Source organism: Lepus europaeus, chromosome 6 (assembly GCF_033115175.1).
Source record: "Lepus europaeus isolate LE1 chromosome 6, mLepTim1.pri, whole genome shotgun sequence".
In the NCBI taxonomy this organism is placed as follows: Eukaryota; Metazoa; Chordata; class Mammalia; order Lagomorpha; family Leporidae; genus Lepus; species Lepus europaeus.
In genome coordinates, this window is record NC_084832.1 from 1,171,534 (window position 1) to 1,197,597 (window position 26,064).

Below are 26,064 nucleotides of genomic sequence, written 5' to 3' on the forward strand. Positions count from 1 at the left end.
AGGCCGCTCTCAGCAGCCAGCTCACACGTCCCCAGTGTACAGGAACCCACAGGGGCCTGTAGCTGTGGCCTCAGGAAAGAGGACGCCCCCGGGGGCGCTCGCTGGGGCGGACGCCTCCCAGCGTGAGCCTTGCAAGCGGGGCCGGCGTCTGTAGTTGGCACTCACTCACTGGCAAAGCTCTCAACACGTCATCACTATGAAACCCTGCTTTGTCCAAACCTGGTCACTCCACACACGTGCACGGCGCATGCACACACATGCACACACACGCGCACACACACGTGCACTTCCTGCACACAGCAGCCTCCTTGGAGAACGGAGCAGGGCCGCGCTGTGCAGGCTCCTCTTATCTCTGAACCCTGCCCCACACGTATGTGCACCATCGGATAAGCCACTCCACCACGGCGCCACTCCACCCAGAGAAAACCGGGAGAGACAGCCCGAGGAAGCAATGGTGCGATGCTCTGCACACGGGAAGCCGTGACACAGGCGACATGAGTGGAGTCAGGGCTGAAAAGTCCCACGTCCCTGCGTGCTGGGCCCAAGGGCCACACCTGTGGTCTGGACACAGTCGGTAGCCACTGAAGGAAATTTGTTGGGGCCAGCCTGTGACACAGCTGGTTAAATTGTAGCTTGCAATGCCGGAATCCCACATGGGCACGGGTTCAAGTCCCAGCTGCTCCTCTTCCGATCCAGCTCCCTGCTAATGCACCTGGGAAAGCAGTGGAAGATGGCCCAATCCTTGGGCCCCTGCACACGCATGGGCAACCCAGAGTTCCCGGCTCTTGGCTTTGGCTCAGCCCAGCTCCAGTCATCACAACCATTTGTGAAGTGAACCAGCAAATGGAATACATCCTCTCTCTCAAAAAAAATTATATGTATATATATATATTATATATACATATAAAATCTGTTAGCCATGCAGTAAAAGCAGACACACGGCCGCCCCTGAACACAGGCCCCAGGGCCCTGGCCGCTCACCCAGCCCCTCTCATGCGGATCATGTGTTCCCAGCCCCAGCAGCAGGCCGGAGCCCACCTGCGCTTCCACCTCGTGCCCAGAGAACGTGGCACGCAGCCAGTGGCCCTGGAGCAAGCAGAGCGTCTGCCACCCTCAGGGCTGCACAGGGCCCCACACTGGACAGCGTCCCGGCCGCGGCCGGTGCCAGGCTTCCGGCAGCGGTGCCCTCCGCATGTCCTGCACGCGCCTGTCTGATTCTCGAGCGGGCGGGAAGAGACTGACGCCTGCTCCTGCCGTTTTGTCGCCTGTGTTCCCGCGCCTGGCGCTCAGGCACCTCCGGCTGAATACAGCAAGTGCGGGCAGCGGCTACGCTTGCGAGACGGCAGCAAGATCCGCCACGTCCACCCACGGAAGGCCTGCAGGAGACTCGAAGCTGGATACGAAACAAGACATCTCCTTGTCCCAAACCTCCCTGCAGCGTCGTCCCAAAGAGGATGCGCTGGCGCCGGACACTGGGCAGGGGGTCCGCCTCGTCTGGTCCGCTCAGCTCCTTTCCTGCTGAGCTCCGAACTGGTGCCTGGCGCCCAGTTAAACACCTGCCACCCCCTGCCCAGCTCACCAAAGCCAAGGGAACCTCCAGCGAGGGTGCAGGCCCAGGGCACCCAACCCTCACGGCAGGGGGATGGGCAGCCACGAGCAGAGGCAGAGGGGCAGCTGCAGCCAGGGCCAGTCGGCACCGTCCTCGGGCTCACTGGGCAGCTCCAGGAGCCGCAGGAAAACCCATTAGAAGGGCAGAACCATCCTCAGACCTGCTCTCCCCTGCGGTGCCCATCCCTGAGACAGTAGTCCCACCCCCTGCCCCAGCCCCTGCACACAGCCCCACCCCTGCAGACACAGCCCCGCCCCCGGCAGACAGCCCCAACCCTGCAGACACAGCCCCAACCCTGTAGACGTAGCCCCGCCCCCTGCAGACATAGCCCCATTCCTGTAGACACAGCCCCACCCCTGCAGACACAGCCCTGGCCTCTGCAGACACAGCCCTGCCCCATGTAGACACAGCCCCACCCCTGAAGACACAGCCCTGGCCTCTGCAGACACAGCCCTGCCCCATGTAGACACAGCCCCGCTCCTGCAGACATAGCCCGGCCCCTGCAGACACAGCCCTGCCCCATGTAGACACAGCCCCGCTCCTGCAGACATAGCCCCGGCCCCTGCAGACACAGTCCTGCCCCCTACAGACACTGCCCCGCCCCTACAGACACAGCCCTGCCCCTGAAGACACAGCGCCAGACCCTGCAGACACAGCCCAGCCCCGTGTAGACACAGCCCCACCCCTGCAGACACAGCCCTGCCCCCTACAGACACAGCACTGTCCCATGTAGACATAGCCCCGCCCCCATGGATACAGTCCTGCCCCTGCAGACACAGCCTGCCCCATATAGACACAGCCTGCCCCATGTAGACACAGCGCAGGCCCCTACAGACACAGCCTGCCCCATGTAGACACAGCCCTGCTCCATGTAGACACAGCCCTACCCCCTACAGACACTGCCCCGCCCCTGCAGACACAGCACCAGACCCTGCAGACACAGCCCGCCCCCTGCAGACACAGCCCTGTCCCCAGCTCTCATGTCTTGGTAGCTGGCACCGTGTCCCCCAAAGACATCCCCTCCTTCCTCTGGTGGCCACTGTGGCTCCCAGGGCACCCACTGTGCTTCCAGCAGCAGAGGCTGTGGAAGAAGGGGTGAGGCAGCCCTGGGGGGAGGGGCTGCCCCACGCCCTCTGGGGGACGTCCCTCCCTGCCGCAGCTGTGGGCAGGGGCTTCCTGCGGTGCTCACGGTGCATCTCACACCCCAGCTCCTGTGGTCAGCCGAGCCTCCTGTGGGCCACTGGCCAGCCACCCACTGTCCTGAGCTATGGGGCAGAGGCCCTGGAGGACCTTCCGCGGACGCCTCTGGTTACCCCGGAACCTCCTGTGTGACGTCAGGGAAAACCGCCCACACGCGGTGGCTGCACACACAGGCCGGGCACCAGGCACGTGCAGACCACCCTGGGACAGACACGGGCACACGGGGGCCGTCCCCACGCACACTGAGCACCTGGGCACAGAGGAAGGGCCACGAGGTAGAAACACAGACGGCAGGGGTAGGCGCTTAGCCTAGAGGCCGACCCTGGTTATACGCCCCTGCCCCTCATGAGAGCCTGGGTTTCAGTCCCCGCTCTGGCTCCTGACTGCAGCTTCCTGCCGGGGGGAGCCCTGGGGGGCAGCAGGTGACAGCCCCCTTGCCGGGCTCCTCCACCCCCACAGGAGACCTGGACCGGGCTCCCAGTTCTCAGCTCCAGCCAGGCGCAGCCCTGGCCACGGTGGGCATCTGGGGAGTGAGCGAACAAGCAGATGGGATCCACTTCCCTTCCCTTGTCCATCAAATTAAAAAAAAAAAAAAAAAATCGGCCCGCCTACCCATGAGGACCAGGATCTCACTTCCTGGCCCCAAGCCTGCAGACGCTCCTGAGTGCTGGGTCAGAGCCCCAGAGCACCAGAAAGGCGGGGGGGGGGGGGGGGGGGGGAATGGAGGGGGGGGAGGACGGCCCCGCGGCCCCCTGCACTGCTGGCAGCTCTTCTTCTTGCCTTCTGGTTGGAGCCGCGAGCCGCCCACCGGCCTCCCCTCCGATCCCTTACTTCCAAGGAGGAACAACTCGGGACGACGTCCTTCCCGCCTTCTCCAAGCCACTTCCGTGAGCCAGAGTCTCACAGCTGCTGCTCAGGTCTGTTTCAGAGGAGGCAGGGTCCGTGTGGCCCCCTGCTGCCCGCCTGACCCCTGCCTCCGAGCCCCTGTGTGAGTGAAGGGCTCGGCCCCCAGGGGACAGGTCGGCCGCTCCCACGGAGGGGCTGGGGCAGCTCCAGGGACCTGAGCTCTGTGGCAGGAGGTGACCCGAGTGTCCGTGTTCCTTGTTGTCTGACCTCGCCAACAACAGAGCCGGCCTGCTCCCCTCCGCGTCCACACCCGCACCTGTGGGACACACTCCACGCTGGGCCCGGCTCCATGTGCACAGCACCCACCTGTGCAGGGGCTCCGGGCCAGCCCCTCCCCCGAAGCCGAATCCTGCCTCTGGGTTTTGGCTGATGGACTGGTAGTTACAACTTGGAGACCTGCGGCCCTGCAGGGCTGGAGGCAGGAAAGAGGAATCCTGGGGGCTTGTCTTGCCCTCCATCACCCAGTTCCACCTAGCGTTAGCAGGTGCCCGCTGCGGCCATTCAGAGCTGACCGCGGAACCCCTGTGCGTGCAGGAGTGACGCTCGTGCAGGGCGAGCCCCCCACGGCCAGCCTCGGCCCACAGCCACGCTGGGTGCTGTGTGTGCGGCCGCGCTGGCTCTCAGCTGGAACCTGAGGTGCCTGTCCACAAGGCTGGCAGGTGTGACCTGAGCACACGTCGGGAATCGTCTGTGAACCAGAGGGCTGGGCGCACCCTTCGGCCTCCAGCACGCCCCGATTCAGGCCGTGGGATGTCGGCCGGGCGCTTACTCACCAGGGGTCCCAGTGGATGTCACCCTGGGTCTCCTGCTGCCCGGCCCCCCGCAGAAGGAGCCCCAGGGGTACAGGCCTGGCTGGGGTCTCCACAGCCTCGGTGACAGGCAGGGCTCACTGCTCCCAGCTGGGCAAGCCAGGCCTGCTTCCCATCCCTGCCCCATACTGGGTCCCTAACAAACCCTCGGCACCCGCCCTGGGGAGCCCGGCCATCACCGCTGGCCTTTTTATGCCAAGATGGGAGGCAAACCCCACTTTCCTCCTTGGACAGGAGCATCAGAAAGTAAAACCACATTCACCCAAATCTAAGTTCTCTACACCAAACCCAGCCCTGAGGAGCTCCAGACAGGAGACCAAAGTCACAGCACCCATCTAGGGCGGGGCTGGGGCAAAGCCTGAGCCAGGAGCACCCTGCGACGGTGGGGACACCCGCCTGGACGGGACGCTGTCCCCGGGTGTGCGGTCACTGCTGAATGTGGGGGGGACGCCAATGCCACCTGCTCTGCAAGGGCCCAGGACAGGACCCCAGCACTCGCACTCCTCCTCCTCCTCCTCCCTGCTCCATCAGCCGCTGTGGGCTCGACGAGGCCAGCTACCGAGGAGACCTGGCCACTCAGCTACCATCGGGCACAGATGAGCAGGCTCGGCCTTTTAAGCCACACCAGGCTTCAAAAAGTGAGGGTGCGGGGGCGTGGGGCACAGCGGCTAATGCCGCTGGGGACACCTCCTGTCAGTTCCGGCTGAGTCCCGGCCCCGTCCACCGCAGCCTCCTGGGAGGCAGCAGATGACAGCTCAGGCTCCTGGGTCCCCGGCTCCCCCTGGGAGACCCGGATGGAGCTCCTGGCTCCTGGCCTTGGTCCGGCCCAGGCCCAGCTGTTGTGGGCATTTGGAGGGTGAACCAGTGGACGGAAGACCTCTCTGTCTCTCTGTCTCTCTCTCTCATGTAAGATGAAATAAACAAGTAAGTATTAAAGTGAGAGTAATTTATATATCAAAGAATCTTCTCAATTTAATAACAAAATGTATTACTAATAATGGGAAAAATAATAGGAAGTTACTTCTCACAGAACCAAGGAATTTATAGGAAAACACTCAAATGTAATTTTAATAAACTTATTTCCAGTAATTGAGTAGACGGCAAAATAAATGTGATAGAAGAACTAAAAAGATAAAATGTATTCAGACGAAATGACCAGCAGAACAGAGGGGCCGAACACCTCACCCGTGAGCTTGTCCAGCTCAAGGCAGCCCTGTCACTCACCACACCCAGGTCACCTGTCACTCACCTCACCAGGTCACCTGTCACTCACCACACCAGGACACCTGTCACTCACCACACCAGGACACCTGTCACTCACCACACCAGGACACTTGTTACCACACCCAGGACACCTGTCACTCACCACACCAGGACACCTGTCACCACACCAGGACAGCCCATCACTCATGGAACCCACCAGCCGTGGGGGCTGTGCCGCGCTAAGGTGCTGCCACCTGCATGCAGCTCTCGGCACACGTGGGCTCCGTGCTCAGGCATCGCGCGCTCTGAGAACTGGGAGCTCCTCTCCGGCCACCCTGAGCCCGGAGCCCACGGGAGCTCCTCTCCGGCCACCCTGAGCCCGGAGCCCGCGGGAGCTCCTCTCCGGCCACCCTGAGCCCCGAGCCCGCGGGAGCTCCTCTCCGGCCACCCTGAGCCCCGAGCCCGCGGGAGCTCCTCTCCGGCCACCCTGAGCCCGGAGCCCACGGGAGCTCCTCTCCGGCCACCCTGAGCCCGGAGCCCGCGGGAGCTCCTCTCCGGCCACCCTGAGCCCGGAGCCCGCGGGAGCTCCTCTCCGGCCACCCTGAGCCCCGGGCCCGCGGGAGCTCCTCTCCGGCCACCCTGAGCCCGGAGCCCGCGGGAGCTCCTCTCCGGCCACCCTGAGCCCCGGGCCCATGGGAGCTCCTCTCCGGCCACCCTGAGCCCGGAGCCCGCGGGAGCTCCTCTCCGGCCACCCTGAGCCCCGAGCCCGCGGGAGCTCCTCTCCGGCCACCCTGAGCCCCGGGCCCACGGGAGCTCCTCTCCGGCCACCCTGAGCCCCGAGCCCGCGGGAGCTCCTCTCCGGCCACCCTGAGCCCGGAGCCCGCGGGAGCTCCTCTCCGGCCACCCTGAGCCCCGGGCCCATGGGAGCTCCTCTCCGGCCACCCTGAGCCCGGAGCCCGCGGGAGCTCCTCTCCGGCCACCCTGAGCCCCGAGCCCGCGGGAGCTCCTCTCCGGCCACCCTGAGCCCCGGGCCCACGGGAGCTCCTCTCCGGCCACCCTGAGCCCCGAGCCCGCGGGAGCTCCTCTCCGGCCACCCTGAGCCCGGAGCCCGCGGGAGCTCCTCTCCGGCCACCCTGAGCCCCGGGCCCGCGGGAGCTCCTCTCCGGCCACCCTGAGCCCCGGGCCCGCGGGAGCTCCTCTCCGGCCACCCTGAGCCCGGAGCCCGCGGGAGCTCCTCTCCGGCCACCCTGAGCCCCGGGCCCGCGGGAGCTCCTCTCCGGCCACCCTGAGCCCCGGGCCCGCGGGAGCTCCTCTCCGGCCACCCTGAGCCCGGAGCCCACGGGAGCTCCTCTCCGGCCACCCTGAGCCCGGAGCCCGCGGGAGCTCCTCTCCGGCCACCCTGAGCCCCGGGCCCGCGGGAGCTCCTCTCCGGCCACCCTGAGCCCGGAGCCCGCGGGAGCTCCTCTCCGGCCACCCTGAGCCCCGGGCCCGCGGGAGCTCCTCTCCGGCCACCCTGAGCCCCGGGCCCGCGGGAGCTCCTCTCCGGCCACCCTGAGCCCGGAGCCCACGGGAGCTCCTCTCCGGCCACCCTGAGCCCGGAGCCCGCGGGAGCTCCTCTCCGGCCACCCTGAGCCCCGGGCCCGCGGGAGCTCCTCTCCGGCCACCCTGAGCCCCGGGCCCGCGGGAGCTCCTCTCCGGCCACCCTGAGCCCGGAGCCCGCGGGAGCTCCTCTCCGGCCACCCTGAGCCCCGGGCCCGCGGGAGCTCCTCTCCGGCCACCCTGAGCCCCGGGCCCGCGGGAGCTCCTCTCCGGCCACCCTGAGCCCGGAGCCCGCGGGAGCTCCTCTCCGGCCACCCTGAGCCCGGAGCCCGCGGGAGCTCCTCTCCGGCCACCCTGAGCCCCGGGCCCGCGGGAGCTCCTCTCCGGCCACCCTGAGCCCAGAGCCCATGTTAAGCAGCAGGTAAAGCTCAACCGAGTGCCCAGACACAGGCGTCCACTTTTCTCGAGACTCGGCTAGGGGAGCAGGCCTGGCCCGACACGGGGCTGGGGTCCAGCACGCCCTCTCATGCCCTGCATTGGGAAGTGTTCCCACACCAGACACAGCATGGACCGCTCAGAACCGCCCGCGGAGCAGTTTCAGTGTGAGGTGATAGAAAGTTCTGGAGACGGCGGTGGGCGTGGCTGCACAAGGCCAAGCGTACGTAACACCACTGGACTGCACAGTGGAAACCGTTAAAGCCAGAGCCAGCGTCATGGCCAGCGAGTTAAGCCACCACCTGCAGTGCGGCTGCCCATACAGCAACTGGTTCGAGTCCCAGCTGCTCCACTTCTGATCCAGCTCCCTGTGAATGCGCCTGGGAAAGCAGAGAAGATGGCCCAGGTGCTCGGGCCCCTGCACCCATGTGAGAGACCCAGAGGAAGCTCCTGGTTCTGGCCTGGCCCAGCCCTGGGCATTGCGGCCATTTGGGGAGTGAACCAGCAGATGGAAGACCTCTCTCTCTCCCTCTCCCTCTCCCTCTCTCTCTCTCTTGCTCTCTGCCTTTCCCTCTCTGTTACTCTTTCAAATAAATAAATAAATCTTTTTTAAAAATCACTCCAGCTTATCTGTTCTGTTTTCCTCTTTTAGCCGTATAATTTAAAACAAATCCAGTGCCATCAAAAATCAACACAGATATTCCACAGCTTAGACTTGAGGGCAGCAGACAAGTGCTCCTGGTCAACACCACGTGTGGCGGCCGCCCCTCCCCACCGGCCACAGGCCCCGGGGCCCCCGAGCGCCTCCCCCACTCCTCACCCCCTCGCTGCCATGGGTCCAGAGCACCTGACACCCAGCGTGCCACAGCCCCCAGCACCCCCAAGTGCCTTCCCCACTCCCCCCTCCCTGCTGTGGGTCCCGAGCACCCGACACCCAGGGTGCCACAGGCCCCAGCGCCCCCGAGTGCCTTCCCCACTCCCCCCTCCCTGCCGTGGGTCCCGAGCACCCAAAACCCAGCGTGCCACAGGCCCCGGGGCCCCCGAGTGCCTTCCCCACTCCTCACCCCCTCCCCGCAGCGGGTCCCTAGCACCTGACACGCGGCGTGCCACAGGCTCGCCCAGGCTCTGTCCTTCCCACGGCCTCCAGGGCGGCACAGGCAGGTCCAAAATGCACACACGAGTCAGACACGCAGCACCCAGCATGTGCACCACGCGCCTTTCTCTGCAAGAATCGCGACAGCACGGCTTCAGCTCAGGGAAAACAGACGTGGGCCTCGGCATCACCTAACTGTTATAAAGGCTGCTTTGTTTATTTGAGAGGCAGAGTTACAGAGGGAGAGACAGAGAGAGGGCTTCCATCCGCTGGTTCACTCCCCAAACGGCCACAAAAGCCAGGCCAGGCCAGGCCAGAGCCAGGAGCTTCCTCCTGGTCTCCCACATGGGTGCAGGGGCCCAAGCACTTGGGCCATCTTCTACTGCTTTCCCAGGCCATAGCAGAGAGCTGGATCGGAAGAGGAGCAGCCAGGACTTGAACCAGCACCCATTTGGGATGCCGGCACTGCAGGAGGCAGCTTAATCCCGCTGCGCCACAGCGCCGGCCCCAGGATTACCGAACGTTTATCTGTGTTCACCTAAATGAGGTCAGCGCCTCCATCACGCTTTCTTTATCTGACCCCAGAATCCCACACCTCCCGCGCCAGCGTGAATGTGTGCCGTTCGCACGCACCCCTGAAGACCACGCCCAGGTCCAGCGACAGCCTCACAGCCGGGCCCCACCACCCCTAATCCTCTGCAGAAAACAGGTCAGAGGAAATCCTCTTTCCCGGAGGCAGGGGGATTACTGAACAGGGGGAGCGGCCGCCTCCTCCACGCGGTCTTGAGAAGCACAGCGTCCAGCAGGCACAAGGGACACATAGGGCTGCTCCCACACTGCAGTGGGCACACACGGACGCACGCACACACAGGCACACGCACACAGAGACACTACACACACACATGGACACACGCACACAGAAACGTGCATCACACACAGAAAACTACCTGCACACAGAAACGTGCATATGCACACAGGTGCACACACATAGAAACATGCATGCACACACAACCACATACACACACATACACACACAAACACATACACACAAGAAACACACACATGCACACAGAAACATGCACGTGCACACACAGAACTATGCACGCTCAAACACATGCCCACAGAAACACATACACACACAGAAACGTGTACATGCACACACCAGCCCCGTCCAGAACCCAGGGGCTGTCGCAGGTGAGTCCTTGGCCTCGGGTGCTCACAGCCACAGTGGCTGGGGGTCTCTGTCCTGCACAGGCCCCTCTGGCCCCACAGTGCGTCCAAGCCAGTGAAGGGGCTGGAATTCTCCCAGCAGCCGTAAACACCACGCCCAGCCCCGGGGGGAGGTCATGACGCCCTCTGGTCTCTGCTCAACTTCACACCCAGCGAGGGAGGTGGCAGGCAGGGAGCTCACTGCCCGCCCCACCCACCTCTGCTCTGGACCCCCGGCCAGTCGGCTAGCGGCACCACAGTGTCAGCCCCTACGGAGGCGGCCAAGGGGCCCTGCAAACAGGAATGGCCTCGCGGGCCAGCAGCCCTGGCCTCCCCGAGCAGCCGCCCAATCCAGTTTTGTGACGAGGCTGTAACATCTGTCTTGTGGATAAGCCAGATGCCTGGTATTTGGATCATAACACAAAACCCAAGGCAACACTGTGGCACTGGCCTGGAACCAGCTCCCTTCAGGGAGGAGGAGGTAGAAACACAGGCACACGCAGGGGCCCGGACCCCAGCCAGGCGGGAGTGCTCCTTGTGCAGGACGGGGCCAGGCCCCCAAACTCTGCATCCGCGTTTTAGAAAACCTCCCTCCAGGATCCGCCTCATCTCGTGTTTTCCAGGTTCTGCGCGGCCCGTGTCTGTGATCTGGGTGATAGGCACAGGAAGCAAACTGAACCTGCTCTCCAACCTCCCCCGGATGCTCCTGCGTGCCCGGGGCTGCCCTGACCCAGGCGTGCTGGCCAGCCCGGGTCCCTGAAACCTCACGGCTGCTGCTGTACCCTGGGCACTGGAGGTGACCACACCGAATGAGGTTACAGGACGGGGTCCCCACTGACAGGCTGGGGCGGGCCGGCCCCCCCTGGCTCTGGGAAGGGGGGCAGCACTAAGCATCCGTGGAAGGCGGGCTCAGTGCCGAGGCCTCATGGGTCATCCTGGGCAGCCAGCTCCACAGCCAGGGGCCATGTCCACAGCGTCCCGTCCACCAGTGGGCCAGACCCTGATTGCACAGGCACGGGAGGTGGCGCACGACAGCGGGGGTGAGTCACGCCCACTGCCTTCCCCTCACGGTGTGGACGCTGCCGTTCCCAGAGGCCCGAGTAGCAGCAGGGCTCCCCACGGCAAGGCAGCACGGGCAGGTGAGCCCACGGCTGTGGTCCACCACGCCTACACAGGGAGAGCGGCCACGTAGCTGACCAGAGCCGGGGAGATTCTGTGAGTGACACTCACCAAGCCGGAGCACCAGGCAGGGAGGGACTGGGGCTGCTCTGGGCAGAGGGGGCGCCTGACCACCGAGCAGGCTGTACAGGATGAAACCACGGCCGGGGTCAGGGGTCAGGGTCAGGGTCAGGTCCAGGGCCCGCTCTGACCCCAGCATCTCTCACTGCTCCACCGGGTGGGGGGGGGAGCAAACCCCAGGCACAGGACCCGCCCACCAGCTCCAGGCAACAGCAGTGCCCCAGGGGCCTGGCCACGGCTCCTCCACCTGGCCCCAACTGGGCCTCTGTTTTCCAGTCGGGGGAGGGGCAGGTGCAGGACAGAGAGGCCGCCCTGCCCCCTCCCCTCCACCTGTTGAATGCGTAACCACTGGCCTAGGCCCAAATCAGTCTTTCTCGCAGGCACCAGAGCTTCTGTTTAAGATCTTTGCTTATCTTCCAACCAGGAAAAATGATCTTATTTCGCTCCCTTTTCTGAGCCCAAACAATTACCTAGTCACAGGAGAAACACGAGCCCCGGCCAGCCCTCCCGGGCTATTCTCACAACGGGCTGATTCTCCTGTGCGCCAGCTCCCCGGACCCCCCCCCCACACCAGGAGCACAGGCCTTATTTCACTGCTGCCTGCCGGGAGGGGCCGGGGGGCGTCACGGAGACCCTCACCGGGACACCTGGGCGGGAGCCGCGTGAGTGGCGCTGAGGCCCCGTGCCGGGGGCGACCCTGTCTCGGTTGAATCTTTCGCTGGCAAGGCACACAACCACACAGAGCTCCCAACGGGCCCCAGCCCAGCCCAGCCGCCGGGTGATGCTACCTCCTGCAGCCACGCCAGAGGAGACGGCGACACCAGCAAGGCACGGCACAAGTCTACACCGCAAACCTTCCATGACAGGGTCTGGCTCCAAAACCCCTGACAGAGAAAACAGAAACCACCAAGAAATGGGGAATATTTTCCAACAGAAAACCAGAGTAGGGTGGAGGATGGCCACTCGGGCTCCCACGGGCGCCAATGGCATGGCCAGCAGAGCCGCCTCTCCCCGGACAATGTGCAGCTGGGCGAGCTACAGGCCTGGAGGGTGAGGGAACAAGTCACAGTGGGCCGGCAATGTGGCACGGTAGGTACCGCCACCGGCAGTGCCCGCACCCCCTATGGGCACTGGTTCAAGTCCCGGCTGCTCCACTTCCCATCCAGCTCCCTACTAACGTCCAGGGAAAGCAGCAGAGGACGGCCCACGTGCCTGGGCCCCTGCCCCCACGTGGGAGACCCGGATGGAGTTCTGGGCTCCTGGCTTCAGCTGGCCCAGCCCCGGCCATTGTAGGCATTTGGGGAGGGAACCAGTGGATGGAAGAGTCCCTCTCTCCCCACCCCTCTCTGACAAATTCCTTGGCGTGAGCACAGAGAACACACAACTTCCACTCACAGAAATCCAGGCCCCCCTGCACTCCAGAACAAGGAACCGGGTCCCAGGGACTGGACGTTCGGGCTCCCGGGGGCCTCGTGCTGGCAGGTGACGGGAGAGCCCCAAACCCAGCTGCCAGCTCCCGGCCTCGCACGGCTTTTCCTGTCAGTCCCCAAAGCACCCACCCGCAGTGTCCCTCCCTGGGGTCAGGGCCGTGAGGGGCCTAAACGGAAGCCCCCTGGTCTGCTGCCACGGCCCTGGGAGTTACAAACGAGGAGACCCCGGCCACTCGCAGAAGCAGAACAGGGCGACACCAAGTCCACCCTCAGCCGCACGCCCCGCGAGCCCCCTCCTCCTCGCAGCAGTGGGGTGGGGGCCGCGCTCGGGCGACGCAGCCTGGATGCTCCCCGGCGACAGCAGTCACCTGCAGGTCAGACAACTGAAAGGCTGGGAGGCACGGCGTCCACGGGCACCCCCTGTGCACAGAGCCTGGCCAGCAGCTCCCCAGCAAGCCGGCCACAGCGAGCACCAGGCCGCTCTGAGAACCAGGAAGACCGTGCCCGGACCCACGCGGGCCAGGTGTCCCCGAGACCGTGTCACCGCAGACCCCATCACTCGCAGTCTTTCGAGCCCTCTCGCTCTCCCAAGGGCCTGGAGAGGGACTCTGCCGCCGCTCGCTCCCTCCTGGGTCCTGGGCCCTGGGCCCCAGGCAGTGGACGGGAGACTGAAGGAAACAAACCCAGTGCACGACCCAGCTCTGGCCCGCGGTCCGAGACAAGGCCCTGCCAGGACACAGAGTGATGCTGCCCACAGAGGCTTCTGTGCCCCTGGGGGTGGGGGCCGGTCTCGGCCACTGCCCCAGGCCAGCCCTCTGCCCCGGCTTCACCACCCCATGAAATGGACAGAGGACAGAGAGTCTGGAGTGACATCAACCATGAGCTTGAGAGACTGAACGCAGGGTCCCTGCAGATAAGCACGTGTATTTATCTATTAAAAAACAAAAAACTAGGAGACAGGACTTGGGCGCTTCCACCATAAGGAAACGCGGAGTGTTGAGATGGGCACAGTTACGAGACGGGACAGGCACCACCCGTGTGTGATGCATCTCCTAACAAACACGCACGGTGTGGAAACACCAACCACTCGAGCCCTTGGGACGCCGGCACAGGAGGCCCTGGCACAGTGACCCAAGGAACCCCGACGCCTCAGGAGCAGTGGTGACCCAAGGCTCGGTCCTTCGCTCTGGGGACGCTCACCCAGCACGGAGCCTGCACCAGGGGCTGCTCCCAGCACAGGGGAGAAGCGGCAGGGACAGCACAGCGGCGGCTCCGTGACCCACAGAAGGTGGCTGAGGCCCCCACGGGGAGGGCATCAAGGCAGGGAAGGGGGTGCAGTGGGCCACGCAGGCCAGCCAGCCAGGGGAGGCCCCGGCCACAGAGGTGATACACCTGCCGCTCCTGGCGGCTGGACACTGCCGGACACCCACACGCCAGCTCCTGTGTGAGACGCTGCCGCATGGCCTGCAACCTGGCTGCCCCAGAGCTCACACCCCCCGGCCAGCTCTCTTTCGGGCCCTTCATGGTGTAGGTCGCACCACGTCTGCCTGCCCCGTTCCTGTGCGGGGCAGCCCGGGACCTAAGCCCGGATCCCCAGCAGTTTCGACCGCCTGGGGACTGCCGCACAGGTCCCACCCACCGAATGCAGCCGTCACACAAACTTCCTGCCCGGGGTTACAGAACGTACCCTCTGGCGTGAAATAAAGGCATCTGGAGATCAAACATTCACCAGTGCCCAGGGAAGGCGTTTAACTCAATAAAAGCTATGACACAGAGGTGAAATTATACAGGCGGGCAGGGCCCCACGGCTGAGCACGGCCGCACCTGCCGGTCACGGGCGAGCTGCCGTGGAGCCTGTGGCCTCCCACGCCTCGGCCTCCGTGGCTGCGTGGTCAGAACGCGTGTCCTGGAGTGTGGACTCTGGGTGCCAACAACAGGAAGGCCCTGCCATGCCATCAAATGCAAACCAGCGCTTCCGTTTCCAAAGCCAGCGATGGCGCGTAGGCGGCCTAGGGCCCAGTGCTAGCGTCACAGGACCCCTGGGCACTGAGGGTCACGGCTGGGAAGGAAACGGGCAGGGACACACGTGGGCGCGTCAACGGCTCGGCACCTCAGGCTGAAGGCGCTCTGTCACGGTAATGCTGAGCTTCTTGGGGCCCAAAAACGCGTGCTCTCCTGGGACAAAGACGATCTGAACAGCTCCCGGCGGCAAGGACGCCTTGGGCAGGCTGGGAAGCAAAACTCCGCGAGACAGAAATCAGCAGGAAACGTGGGCAAGCTGGCGCCCTGCAGGCTGGACGGTGGCCCAGGTGCCCGGACCCACACACGCGGGAGAATCACACCCCAACTGCGGGGCTTGCAGGGAGGAGGCCGGGTGGGGCCACACCGGGGCGCCCTCCCTGGAGCCGCAGCCACTGCACTGGCCCACAACACCCCCACTGAAAGATTCAGAGAGCCCACCGGGGCCGGCACGGCTCGGTGTGCCCCCGAGCTGTTCCTGCCCCCAGCGGCCCCTGCTCTGTTTGGGGTCACTCTCGCCCCACCGCCCAGGGCCCGAGTGACAGAGGTCACTTCCTCTTTCCCTGTGTGGACTCCCTGAACCCTCACAGCCACTCGGAGAATGGGCACAGCTACCGTCCCCAGGTGAGGAAGCGGGCGCAGTGCAGCCGAGGGTCCCGGCTTCAGGGCTGGGGTCAGCCCTCGGGGCCAGCCCGGCTGCACCTGGATCCCCGTCTCCCACCTCTTGTCTCTAAAGGGAGGTAACGCTGACTTTACTCCGCTCTTGACAACAGTTAGGAAAGTTCCAGCCGGAGGACACACAGCTCCCGGCAGACCAGCGACCCCACGGCGTCCGAGCGCCACGGAAACCACGTCCCCCCAGGGCCCGCACCCACCCAGGGCAGCGTCAGGAGCCCCGGCCTAACCCACCACCCTCACTGGTTTGCTGCTTGGTCCCTGGAGGTGAGACCCCTGCTGTGGCGTCCCACCCGGACCAGAAGCAACCAGAGAGCCCTGTGTGCCAGGCGTGCTCACTGCGTGTACCCCGGGCAGGCAGAGCACACAAAGTCACACAAGGAAACCTGGACACGCAACTCGAGTCCTTGACAACTCCAGCTAACTCCACAGCACGGACCCGAGCTGCAACATGGAAAAGAAGGGTCCCACAGGCGAACACGGTGACGTCGCCAACCAAGCACGTGGCCAAAATACATCAGTAAAGTCGTGGAGCGAGAAAACAGAATCACAGACATCGGGGCTTGTTTCTGGAAAAGTTCAGGAGGGAGCAGTCAGCACGGGGCAAACGGGAGAGAACCCTGAACACATAAAACTTCTGCGGGGGCGAGGTCGGAGCGGATGGGAACTGGCCGGAAGGTGAGCCCTGGGCAGTGACCTGTCCACCCTTCACCTCTCAGGGACACGGCCCTGCCTGCTTCCTGGAGCCTGGCTCCTGTCCGCGTCCGGCCAGGCAGGGAATGGAAATGTCCAGGACGACCTGCGGCTCGCTCCACCGGCCCCCTGGACCCCGCACCTCCTGAGCCGCCCGCCCGGGTGATAACAGAGCGACTCCTCACACACCCAGCCACCTACAGTCGCTACCCGCCTCAGAGAGACCAGGCTGCCACCGGGTGTCAGGTCTGTCCCGGCAACACCAGGGGCCAGCTCGCTCCGGCCCCCACGCCCGGGCGCACCTGTGCCCTGCCCCCCGGGGGAGTCGGGCCAGAGCGGGCAGGGAAAGCTCGGGAACACCAAGGCCGCACGGGTCCCGGGACGGTGCCCTCTTCCCAGTGGATCCTGTGCGCGGCCACGGCGGCGCTCGGACAGTCTCGGCGCCACCGGCCGGCGACCCCCCCTGCAAGTCCTCCCCGGGACCTCGCCCCTCGCTCCCTCGGCGGCGGCGTCCCGCGGCGGGCTCCGGGGGGACCCCGCACCCCGCTCCTCGGACCCGGCTCAGAACTTCACTCTGGATTCCCCCACCCACACACACACCGCCACCGCGGAGTTTTTTTTAAAAAGCAGAGCCGCCGGCTCCCGCGCGGGCGCCCCTGGCCGGGACCGCCCTCCCCGGCCCCGACGCTGAGGCCGGGGCGAGGCGGGCACCGGGGACCCCGTGGCAAGCGCGGGGCTGCGGGCTCCGGGCAGCCCCCCAGCACCCCGCCGCCCGCGCCCGCGGCACTCACGTATCTGTGCACGAGCGTCCGCAGCCGGCTGCAGTCCATGGCTCCGCCGCTCGGCGCCCTGCGCCCTGCGCCCCCCGCTCAGGTCACGGCCCGGGCGCGCCGGGCGGTGCTGGGGGCGGCCGCGGCCCCCCGGCGCTCATGCCCGGCCCGCCCGGCGGCGGCTGGGCGCGGAGGGAGCCGCTCGGCGGCCGAGCCCGCGCCCAGGCGCCTGCTCCCGGTCGGCTGGCCGCTCGGCGGCCGCTGGAGCGCACGGCGCCGGAGCCTGCGCGCTGCTCCCCTGCGCGCCGCTGCTCTGCGCGCGTCTCCGCCTCCGCGCCCGCCGCGCCTCTCGGCCCGGCCTGCGGCCCCTCCTGCTCGGGGCGCGCGTCACGGCCGCTGTGAGCATGCGCCCCGCGCCCGCGCCCCCGCCCCGGCACCCAAGGGCCGCGCTCGCCTCCCGCGCGGCCTGGCCGGCCCGGCCCGACCCCGAGCGCCGCGCCGGCGGCCCAGCGGCTCCCTGTTGCTTCCGCGTCTCTGGGCGGGCGCCGGGTGGGGCGGGAGAGTGAGCGCCGGGGGGCCGGGGCGGCGAGACGGGGGTCCTTCTGCGGGGTCCCACGCGCTCCTCCCGGGCCGAGCAGCTTTTGGCCTCCAGCCCCCGTGGCGGGGACGCGGGGCGGGGTCCCTCGGGGTGGGTCCGGGTCTCCTCCCGGCCCGCCCCCTGGCTCCGCCCCCCGCGCAGGTGGGCCTTTCCGGGGCGGGGGATGCGCGGACAGGGGCTGGGAGCTTGGGTCAGCCCCTAGTCCTGGCCTGCTGGCCTCGGTCCCCAGAGCCACGATCAAGACGCCTGCCCAGGGAATCCGCCCTTAGACCTGCAGGGGAGCGTCTGCTCAGGGCCTGCAGGCCGCCCCTAGCCCTCCCCCCCACCCCTGTCCCTGGCCTGAGGGGAGAGGAGCAGAGCGGGGCAGGGCCCCAGGTCCCAGGGCGGCGGCTCAGGGTCAGCCACGCACACAGCGACGCCGCCCCTAGCCCACAGCGCCTTTCTGTTCTCCAGGGCAGGCGGGAGGACGTCTCACAGCCCCACAGCGCCAGGGCCAGCCTGTCCTGGCCGCCCCCGGGGGTCCCGGGCGCTGTGTGCCTCCAGCAAGGCTCCTAGGAGGAGCTCCTGCCTGCTTCCGGAAGGGAGACTGGGTTGGCCGCTGTGGGGCCAGACGCAGGGGACCAGGAATGAGCTCTGGGAATGGTGACAGACTGACCGCTGACCCGGCCTGACCCTGGGTTCTGCCGGCGACTGGAGCCGACAACCACCACCCCACGTGGGGACCACCGAGGCTGCCCTCGGTCTGTAGTTCTCATGGGACTCCCCTTGACAGAACCCCCCACCCAGGTCTCTGGTCGCTGGTCCATGAATAACAACACCTCTAAAAAACTTCCTATGTAGACACTTACTTATTTGAAAGAGAGAGAGCGCGCCAGAGAGACAGATCTCTCAGCTGGCTAGCTCCCCCAGATAGCTGAAGTGGCCAGCGCTGGGCCAGGCCAAAGCCAGGAGCCAGGAGCTAGATCCAGATCCCCGATGTGGGTGCAGGGGCCCCAGCGCTTGGCCTATCCTCCCCTGCTTTCCCAGGCCATAGCAGAGAGCTGCACTGGAAGTGGAGCAGCCAGGACTCGAACCAGCACCCATGTGGTATGCGAGCAGCTTTACCTGCTACAGGACAGTACCTGCTGGGTTACAGCCCTACTGATGGTTGGGTTACAGCCCTACTGATGGTTGGGTTACAGCCCTACTGATGGTTGGGTTACAGCCCTACTGACGGTTCCTTGAACGCAAGCGTGCTAAGGCACACAGCTCTTCAAGTTCTCCCCCGATCTCCCCCTGCCCCCAAGAATGTGTGGGTCCTCTGCCAGAAGCCGGTGGCTTTGGTGGGGTTGCACACGGCCACAGGGGGCTGCTGTGTCTTCGCCCCCTCATCCCTGCTGGCAGAGCCCGCCTGCTCCCAGCGTCCACCCGACGTGAGGCTCTGGGTGAGTGCTGCTTCACACAGCTGCCCTGGGTTCCTCTTTCCAGGGGTGGGCGCAGAGCAGGCTCGAGCCCGTGAGCCCGGTCAGGCCTCCCGCGGGGGACGGGGTTGGGAGAGCACAGACGTGTTCCCGCTCTGCTGCTGTCGCTACACCGGCATCACCCGTCCGCCACAGGAAGTTGCCCAAGACACGGCGTCACACCGGAAAGACAGGGTCTGGACCATTGGCCAGGCCTGCCCCTGCCCCCACCTGGAGTTCTCTTAGGAGACAATAGAGCCTTTGTTTGCGCCAGGTGGGTGGGTTGGCGCTGTCACCCACAGGTGTCAGCGTCCTAACTTGAAGACTGGGGAAAGACATCAGCACTGGCTCCATGGAAGGAAGCGGAAGGCCAAGGCCGGGTGAGTCAGGTGTTTGCTGCTGTGTGCTGAACCGCTCAGGGCAGGGGCTCAGCCGCGGGGAGGGTCCTGGGCCGGGGGCTGCTCTGCTGCTCCTGGCGCTGGCTGGGGCTGGCGGCTTTGGGTGGCTTCAGTCGCCAGCTCGGGCCTCACAGGGCGGAGGAGAGCTGGAAGCCGGACGGCCCCTCTCTTTCCCCTTTGGGTGGTCCACAGCTTCACACAGCAGCCCATGCGGACTCCGCCCAGCCCCTAACGTCCTGATGTGCGGGGCCCAGAACGTGACCCCTGCTACCCTCAGTGAAGTCACTCCCAGGGCAGCCCAGATCCCCGGGGTGGAGAAACAGGGCCCTCTCCTCCTCCCGGAAGGAGGGCACAAGAACGGGCAAGGGGTTATCCCTGGAAAGAATCTACCACGGTGGGACGTGCCGGCGCCCGTCCGGCTCAGCTCGGCGGCGAAACCACCGCCAGAGGCTCTCCAGCCACATCCAAGCCGAAGCAGAAGCTCCGCCCAGCCCAGCCCAGCTGCGGCCGCCCCGGGCAGTCGGTCACCTGGGGCACATCACCGCGCTGCCAAGGCACTAGCAGCTGCCCCAGAGGCAGAGTGTGGGCAACTGCAGACCCCAGGCTCGAAGTGAGGGGTTCGCAGCTGGGGGCCCTCGCGGGCGCTGCCCCAGAAACAGCTGATGTGCAGACGTGGGACCTTGGGTTCATGGTGTCCTGTGTGAGAAAGGCTCTGGGGAGACGGGGGCCCTCGGGGACCCTGAGTGACAAACCCCGGGTCAAACCTGACTAGGGGATCACAGGGCGGGGCTTGCGAACTACCAGCTTGTCTCACCTTCCGCAAGGCCTTCCAGAACATTCCGTTGACACCTCCGCGTGGAGGGTCACCGTTCCCACAGGCCCAGAGTTGCTGGGGCGGCACCCTCCTTGGGCTGGCCCCAGGATCCTTCAGCGGCAGAACCTGTATTTCCTGTGCCTCCCGTGGGCTGCCCTCTGATCCCCGATCCCTGCTGTCTAGAATGTTCTTGCCGCCCGTGTCGTGCTCTTTGATCGCGCTCGGACGCCCGCTCCCCTCGCCTTCCTCATCCCCTCTCTCGGCGCTCACACTGGCCCCCGAGGAGCTGCTCGCTTGTCCACCCAGACTGAGACCCCTGGGGACAGACTGACAGCCCCAGAGGCAGCAGCATGGGGCTGGGGTGTGGTGGTGTGCTCTCTGGACAGGAGAACACGCGTTGCCTGAGCCGCCGTCTCCGCCGTGGAGGCTCCAGCGGTCGCAGGGCAGGTCTCCGAGCTGCCTGTGGAAATCTGGTTTCCTGTGGTCTCTGCACAGGCACCGACAGATGGGGAGTGGGCCGCGTTTCTCTGTAACCCAGAACTTGTGATCAGTGTGAACTCCCAAACGTGGTCTCCCAGCCGGCATGGACAGCAGCGCTGCCAGCCCCCGAGGCTGCTGGCTTGTGTCCCCTCTGACACTGGAGCCATGTCTCTTCAAAGTCCTTCCTGGGCCGGCGCTATGGCACGGTAGGTTAATTCTCCACCTGCAGTGCCAGCATCTCATATGGGCGCTGGTTCAAGCCCAGGCTGCCCCTCTTCCGATCCAGCTCTCTGCTGTGGCCTGGGAAAGCAGTGGAGGATGGCCCAAGTGCTTGGGCCGCTGCACCCGCGTGGGAGACCCGGAAGAAGCTCCTGGCTCCTGGCTTCGGATTGGCCCAGCTCCAGCCATTTGGGGACTGAACCAACAGATGATGACCTTTCTCTTTGTCTCTCCCTCTGTCTGTAACTCGACCTCTCAAATAAATAAATGAAATATTTTTTTACAAAAATTCTTCCTGCAGGTGCCCAGACACCAGTCAGCTGAGTGGCAGGTGCAGTCCGGCTCCAGGTCCGGCCCTCGACCGTGAGGTGTCTGTTGGGGTGCAGGCTTCTCGCCCCCCAGTGAGCTGCTCAGGATCGCTTGCTCCTCGGTGTCCTGTGCTCTTATTTCTCAGCGTGAAGACGTGCAAAGGAAGCGTGCTAAGGATCCTCTTTGCTTCATGCCTGGGTCTCTGGAGAATCAGTGATTTTAATCTCAGTTTTCGTTCATGAAAAACAACCCACACAGTTCTCGGGGCTTGAAATTACTGGTGAAGCCACGACAGCACTTTGCTGCTCGTGTTTATTTGAACAGAAACTTTAACACGGTTGCTGCTCCGACAGCCGTGCGGATCGGGCAGGGTGGGAGGAGCGGAGAGGGCGGGGCAGACGGCCGCCTGTCCTGCTTGCTTTGCTGTCAATCATCCTACTGACCCCAGGCAGGGCCAAAGCCCTGGCAGCAGCGCCTGGGCGTGGTGCTGGGCTGGGAAGCACAGGGGAGGAGCCGGAGGAGGGCGTGGGTTCCAGTCCCGTCCACCGTGTGCCTACCTGTGGGAGAGAGCGGTCCACCCAGCCCACTCTGGGGTCACTGGGGCCAGCTGCTTCACACAGGAAGGGGGAAGGCACGGGGCTGTGTGAGATCCCACGGCTAGTGCTTCAGGAGGTGAAAGGCCATGACCCTGACCCTGACCGTGACCCCGACCAGGCCCCTGACTGTGACCCCGTTCGTGTCCGCAGCCTGAGAGAGGCGGACGCTGCTGCGTGGTCAGCATCGAGAGGCACAGAGAGCCGAGCAGCCCAGTGTGCATGCCCAGTCCAGCAGGGGCTGGGCCAGGGTCTGCTTCCTGTCCCCGTGCTGAGAACCTGCACCCTGGCGGCCCCACGCCCCGTCCCCTGAAGATCCAGGGGGTGATAGCCTCCATGCTGCACGTACACACAGCGGGGGGGGCCTCCCCGTGTGCCGAGGCCTCAGGATGCCCCTCTTCCTCTGTCCCTCTGACCCCCTCTCAGCCCGTGACGTGGCCGACGGGGCTATGAGCGCTGACGGGCAGCTGGTCACAGCGGCCCTCCCCGAGACCTCCCCTCACCCGGGAGGGAGGCTGGGGTCTCTGACGGCTGAGGTCCCAAATGCACCAGGCATTCAGGGCCACCCAGGCTGCTGCAGCCACCACCGTGTCCTCTGGCGTGGGCGGCTGCGCCAGGAACGGCACCGCCCCGGGGGTGGAAGAGGCAAGGAGAGGGCCCTGCGGGGCTCCCCAAGGGTTCCTGTCTGCCTGGCAGCGGAACTGGGCTTACGTGGGAAAAAATGCATTTTCACTTTAACCAAAGAACCGGCTTTAAAGAAAAGTAGATTTAAAAGGAAACGGAGGGCTGGCGCCGTGGCTCAACAGGCTAATCCTCTGCCTTGCGGCACCGGCACACCGGGTTCTAGTCCCGGTCGGGGCGCCGGATTCTGTCCCGGTTGCCCCTCTTCCAGGCCAGCTCTCTGCTGTGGCCCGGGAAGGCAGTGGAGGATGGCCCAAGTGCTTGGGCCCTGCACCCGCATGGGAGACCAGGAGAAGCACCTGGCTCCTGGCTTGGGATCAGCGCGGTGATCCCACGGCAGCCATTGGAGGGTGAACCAACGGCAAAGGAAGACCTTTCTCTCTGTCTCTCTCTCACTGTCCACTCTGCCTGTCAAAAATAAAAAAAAAAAAAAAATAATAAATTTAAAAAAAAAAAAGGAAACTGGAGCTGGGGCCAGGGCCATGGAACAGCAGGTTCAGCTGCCATCTGTGACTCCGGCAACCCACATGGGCACTGATTCGAGACCCAGCTGCTCCACTTCACATCCAACTCCCTGCTAATGGCCTGGGAAAGCAGTGGAAGATGGCCCAAGTCCTTGGGCCCCTGCACCCACATGAGAGACCTGGAAGAAGCTCCTGGCTCCTGGCTTCAGCCTGTTCCAGCCCTGGTCACTGCAGCCATTTGGGGAGTGAACCAGCAGGTGGAAGACCTCTCTCTGTCCATCTCTGGCTGTAACTCTGACTTTCAAACAAATAAATAAATGAATAAATACATATTTGACAGAGAGAAGGAGGGGAGGAGGGAGAAAGGGAGGGAGGGAGGGAGGACGAGAGGGAGAGAGAGAGAGAGAGAATAGCACTTCTGAGGCTGGTGCTGTGGTGCAGCAGGTTAAAGCCCTGGCATCCCATATGGGCGCCGGTTTGAGTCCCAGCTGCTCCTCTCCCGATCCAATCTCTGCTATGGCCTGGGAAAGCAGTGGAGGATGGCCCAGGTCCTTGGGCCCCTGCACCCACGTGGGAGACCCAGAAGAATCTCCTGGCTCCTGGCTTTGGATCTGCACAGCTCCGCCGTTGTGGCCATCTGGGGAGTGAACCAGCAGATGGAAAGACCTCTCTCTCTCTGTCTCTACCTCTCTCTGTAACTCTGTCTTTCAAATAAATAAAATAAATCTTGAAAGAAAAGAAAAGAAAATGGCACTTCCTGGCTGGTAACTGTCACCAGATGAGCCCACCCCCACCCAGCTCCAAAGCCTTCCCTGCAGGGGCAGCGCCGGCTTGTCCTCCTCCACTGAGTTCTCACTTCTTCTTATGTACTTATCCATCTTGATTTGCTTATTTAAAAGGCAGAGTGACAGAGAGGGAGAGGCGGAGAGTGAGACAAAGAGAGAGATAGAGAGAGAGAGAGGTCTTCCATCCGCTGGTTCACTCCTTAGATGGCTGCAATGGCTGGGACTGGCTGGGCTGGAACCAGGAGCCTGGAACTCCGTCCGGGTCTCCCCCATGGGTGGCAGGGGCCCAAACCCTCAGGCCAGCAGCCACAGCCTTCCAGGTGCACCAACAGGGAGCTGGATCAGAAACAGAGCAGCTGGGACTCGAACCGGCGCTCCGATGTGGTATGCTGGTGCCACCACACCACACCCACTGCGTCGCTGTTTCTTACTAACGTGCTGGTCATGTGACCTTTCTTTAGCGTGAGCACACCACTGGCTGGGGAACCCCTCTCCGGGCCGCACGCCCCCTAGAGCTCCGCCAGCGCTCGTGTGACGGCGGGAACCGCCATGCACACACTGACGCCTGGCTCTCCTTCTTACACACGTGTTCTTCCTGGGACGCAACCACTGCCTCCCCTTTTCAGTTTCTGTTTTCTCTGTGTAGACTTGCCGCTAGGTCGTGAACAGCTCTCACAGAGCTGCCAGTTTTCTGTCTTTTTTTTTTTTTAACATGTATTTATTTTTTATTTGAAAGGCAGAGTTACAGAGAGGCAGAGGCAAAGGCAGAGGGAGGCCTTCCATCTGCTGGTTCACTCCCCAGATGGCTGCAACGGCCAGAGCTGGGCTGATCTGAAGCCAGGAGCCAGGAGCTTGTTCAGGTCTCCCATGTGGGAGCAGGGGCCCAAGCACTTGGCCATCTTCCACTGCTTTCCCAGGCCATGGCAGGGAGCCGGTTTGGAAGCAGAGACTTGAACCGGCGCCCATGTGGGATGCCGGCACTTGGGTGGTTTTACCTGCTGAAGCGCAGCGCCGGCCCCTAGCTTTCACTTCATGTGAGGGAATGTGTTAACATCTTCCAGTTTACATTTATTAAATAAAAGCTATGTAAAAAATCTTCCAGCTCCGCTTCCCTTTTTCCCTGTAGCCCCAGCGTCCTGCTCTGCAGGGGGGCGGCGCTGTCTCTCCCTGCACCTGCTGCTCTGCGCAGGCCTCACCAGCCGCCGGGGACCCCCTGCTCTCTGTAGCCTTCTCTCCGGGATGCACGATGTCGTCCGAGGTTTGTTTCTTCAACTCGGTGGAATGCAAAGGGAATGGCGGGATACACAGACTCCCCCAGGACTTTGGAAGTTCCTCGTATTCCCCACCGGTGTTCTGGGAAAGTGTCTACCCTTGGGTGGGGTAACCTGGCCGGGTGCAGTGGAGGGCAGGAGGGCCCTGTCGTGGCACCGGGATCGTTCTGCATTCCGATGTTAAAACGGAGCAAACAGCTAGCAAAGCCAGATGCCCACGTGCAGCATCCACGTAGCAGACGATGTCAGGGTGGCCCCGGAGCCCCCCGTGCGAGTGGGTGAAGGAGCAGGTGTCACAAGGGGAGCCCCTCGCGGCAGGCCAGGGCCTGAAGTGGCCGATCCACCCCAGCTGCGGTGGGGAGCGGTGTCTTCCGCCTCCTCCCAGAGCGCAGACGCCTTGGCTGGAGCCGGACATCCTGAGCAGGACCTGTGCGGCTTGTGAACGAAGGCAAATTCTTCCGCCCCGGGATGCGTGGAGTTGGAGGCCATTACCTGGTCACCAAGTGCACCTGGAGCTCCGTGCACCCAGCCTGAGACGTTATTAATAATAGCGACTTAGCGCGTGCTCTCACTCCCCTCTTTATTAACTCTGTTTATTTGAAGGGCAGGGAGGGGAGGGAAGGGGAGAGCAGTTCGCATCTGCTGGTTCCCTCTGCAGACTGGCAAGCAGCATTCGCTAAGCCTCGGGCGGGAAGGTGCAGGCTGCCTGGGAGGGCGCCCACCTGCAGGGGGACAGGGCCTGGGGGAGGTGGGGAAGCCGGGTCTGCCAGAGCACAGCCGGGCCCAGACCCCAGCTTCACAGTCTCTCCCCCGTCAGACCCCAGCTTCACGGTCCCTCCCTCCCGGGGCCCCCATCCCCGCCCCTGGCGTTCACAGTGGATGCTCGATGTCACCTGCCCGGTGTTGGTACTGGAAGCAGGTGGGGGAGGAGGCACTTTGCGTCTGCTCCTCCCGAATCAATACTGCCCAGACGTCCTCAGCCCCCGGAGGCCGAGGCTCTATCTACAGCACTGTGGCTTTTCTGGCCCATCCTGGTGTTAAGTGGCTGCTTATTTTTAAGACCCATTTTAGGCCTATTTTTAAACCCTGATGTTTTTACAATTATGGGAAATTTTTACTTTGTGAGTTTCACTCTGAAGGATACGATCCTGTTACCCAGTTCAGGGTGACCGAGCCCACGGTGA

At 64.3% G+C, this 26,064-nt stretch overlaps 1 protein-coding gene and 1 long non-coding RNA gene across 4 annotated transcripts in view; one reads left to right on the top strand and one right to left on the bottom strand.

Moving 5' to 3' along the window:
- The window catches only part of ATP11A (ATPase phospholipid transporting 11A), a 123,386-nt gene extending 106,455 nt beyond the window's left edge, over positions 1 to 16,931 (bottom strand). For all 3 annotated transcript variants that reach the window (XM_062193924.1, XM_062193926.1, XM_062193925.1), the window contains exon 1: positions 16,851 to 16,931. In XM_062193924.1, coding sequence (XP_062049908.1) covers positions 16,851 to 16,889 — 39 coding nt within the window. In that variant the 5' untranslated portion in view covers positions 16,890 to 16,931. The remainder of the gene's footprint in view (positions 1 to 16,850) is intronic.
- Positions 16,932 to 17,937: 1,006 nt separating this feature from the next.
- Positions 17,938 to 20,748, top strand: LOC133762239 (uncharacterized). The gene is made up of 3 exons (XR_009866264.1): positions 17,938 to 18,851; positions 19,023 to 19,246; positions 20,574 to 20,748. It is a non-coding gene; the product is annotated as an uncharacterized LOC133762239 (long non-coding RNA).
- The last annotated feature ends 5,316 nt before the right edge of the window (positions 20,749 to 26,064 follow it).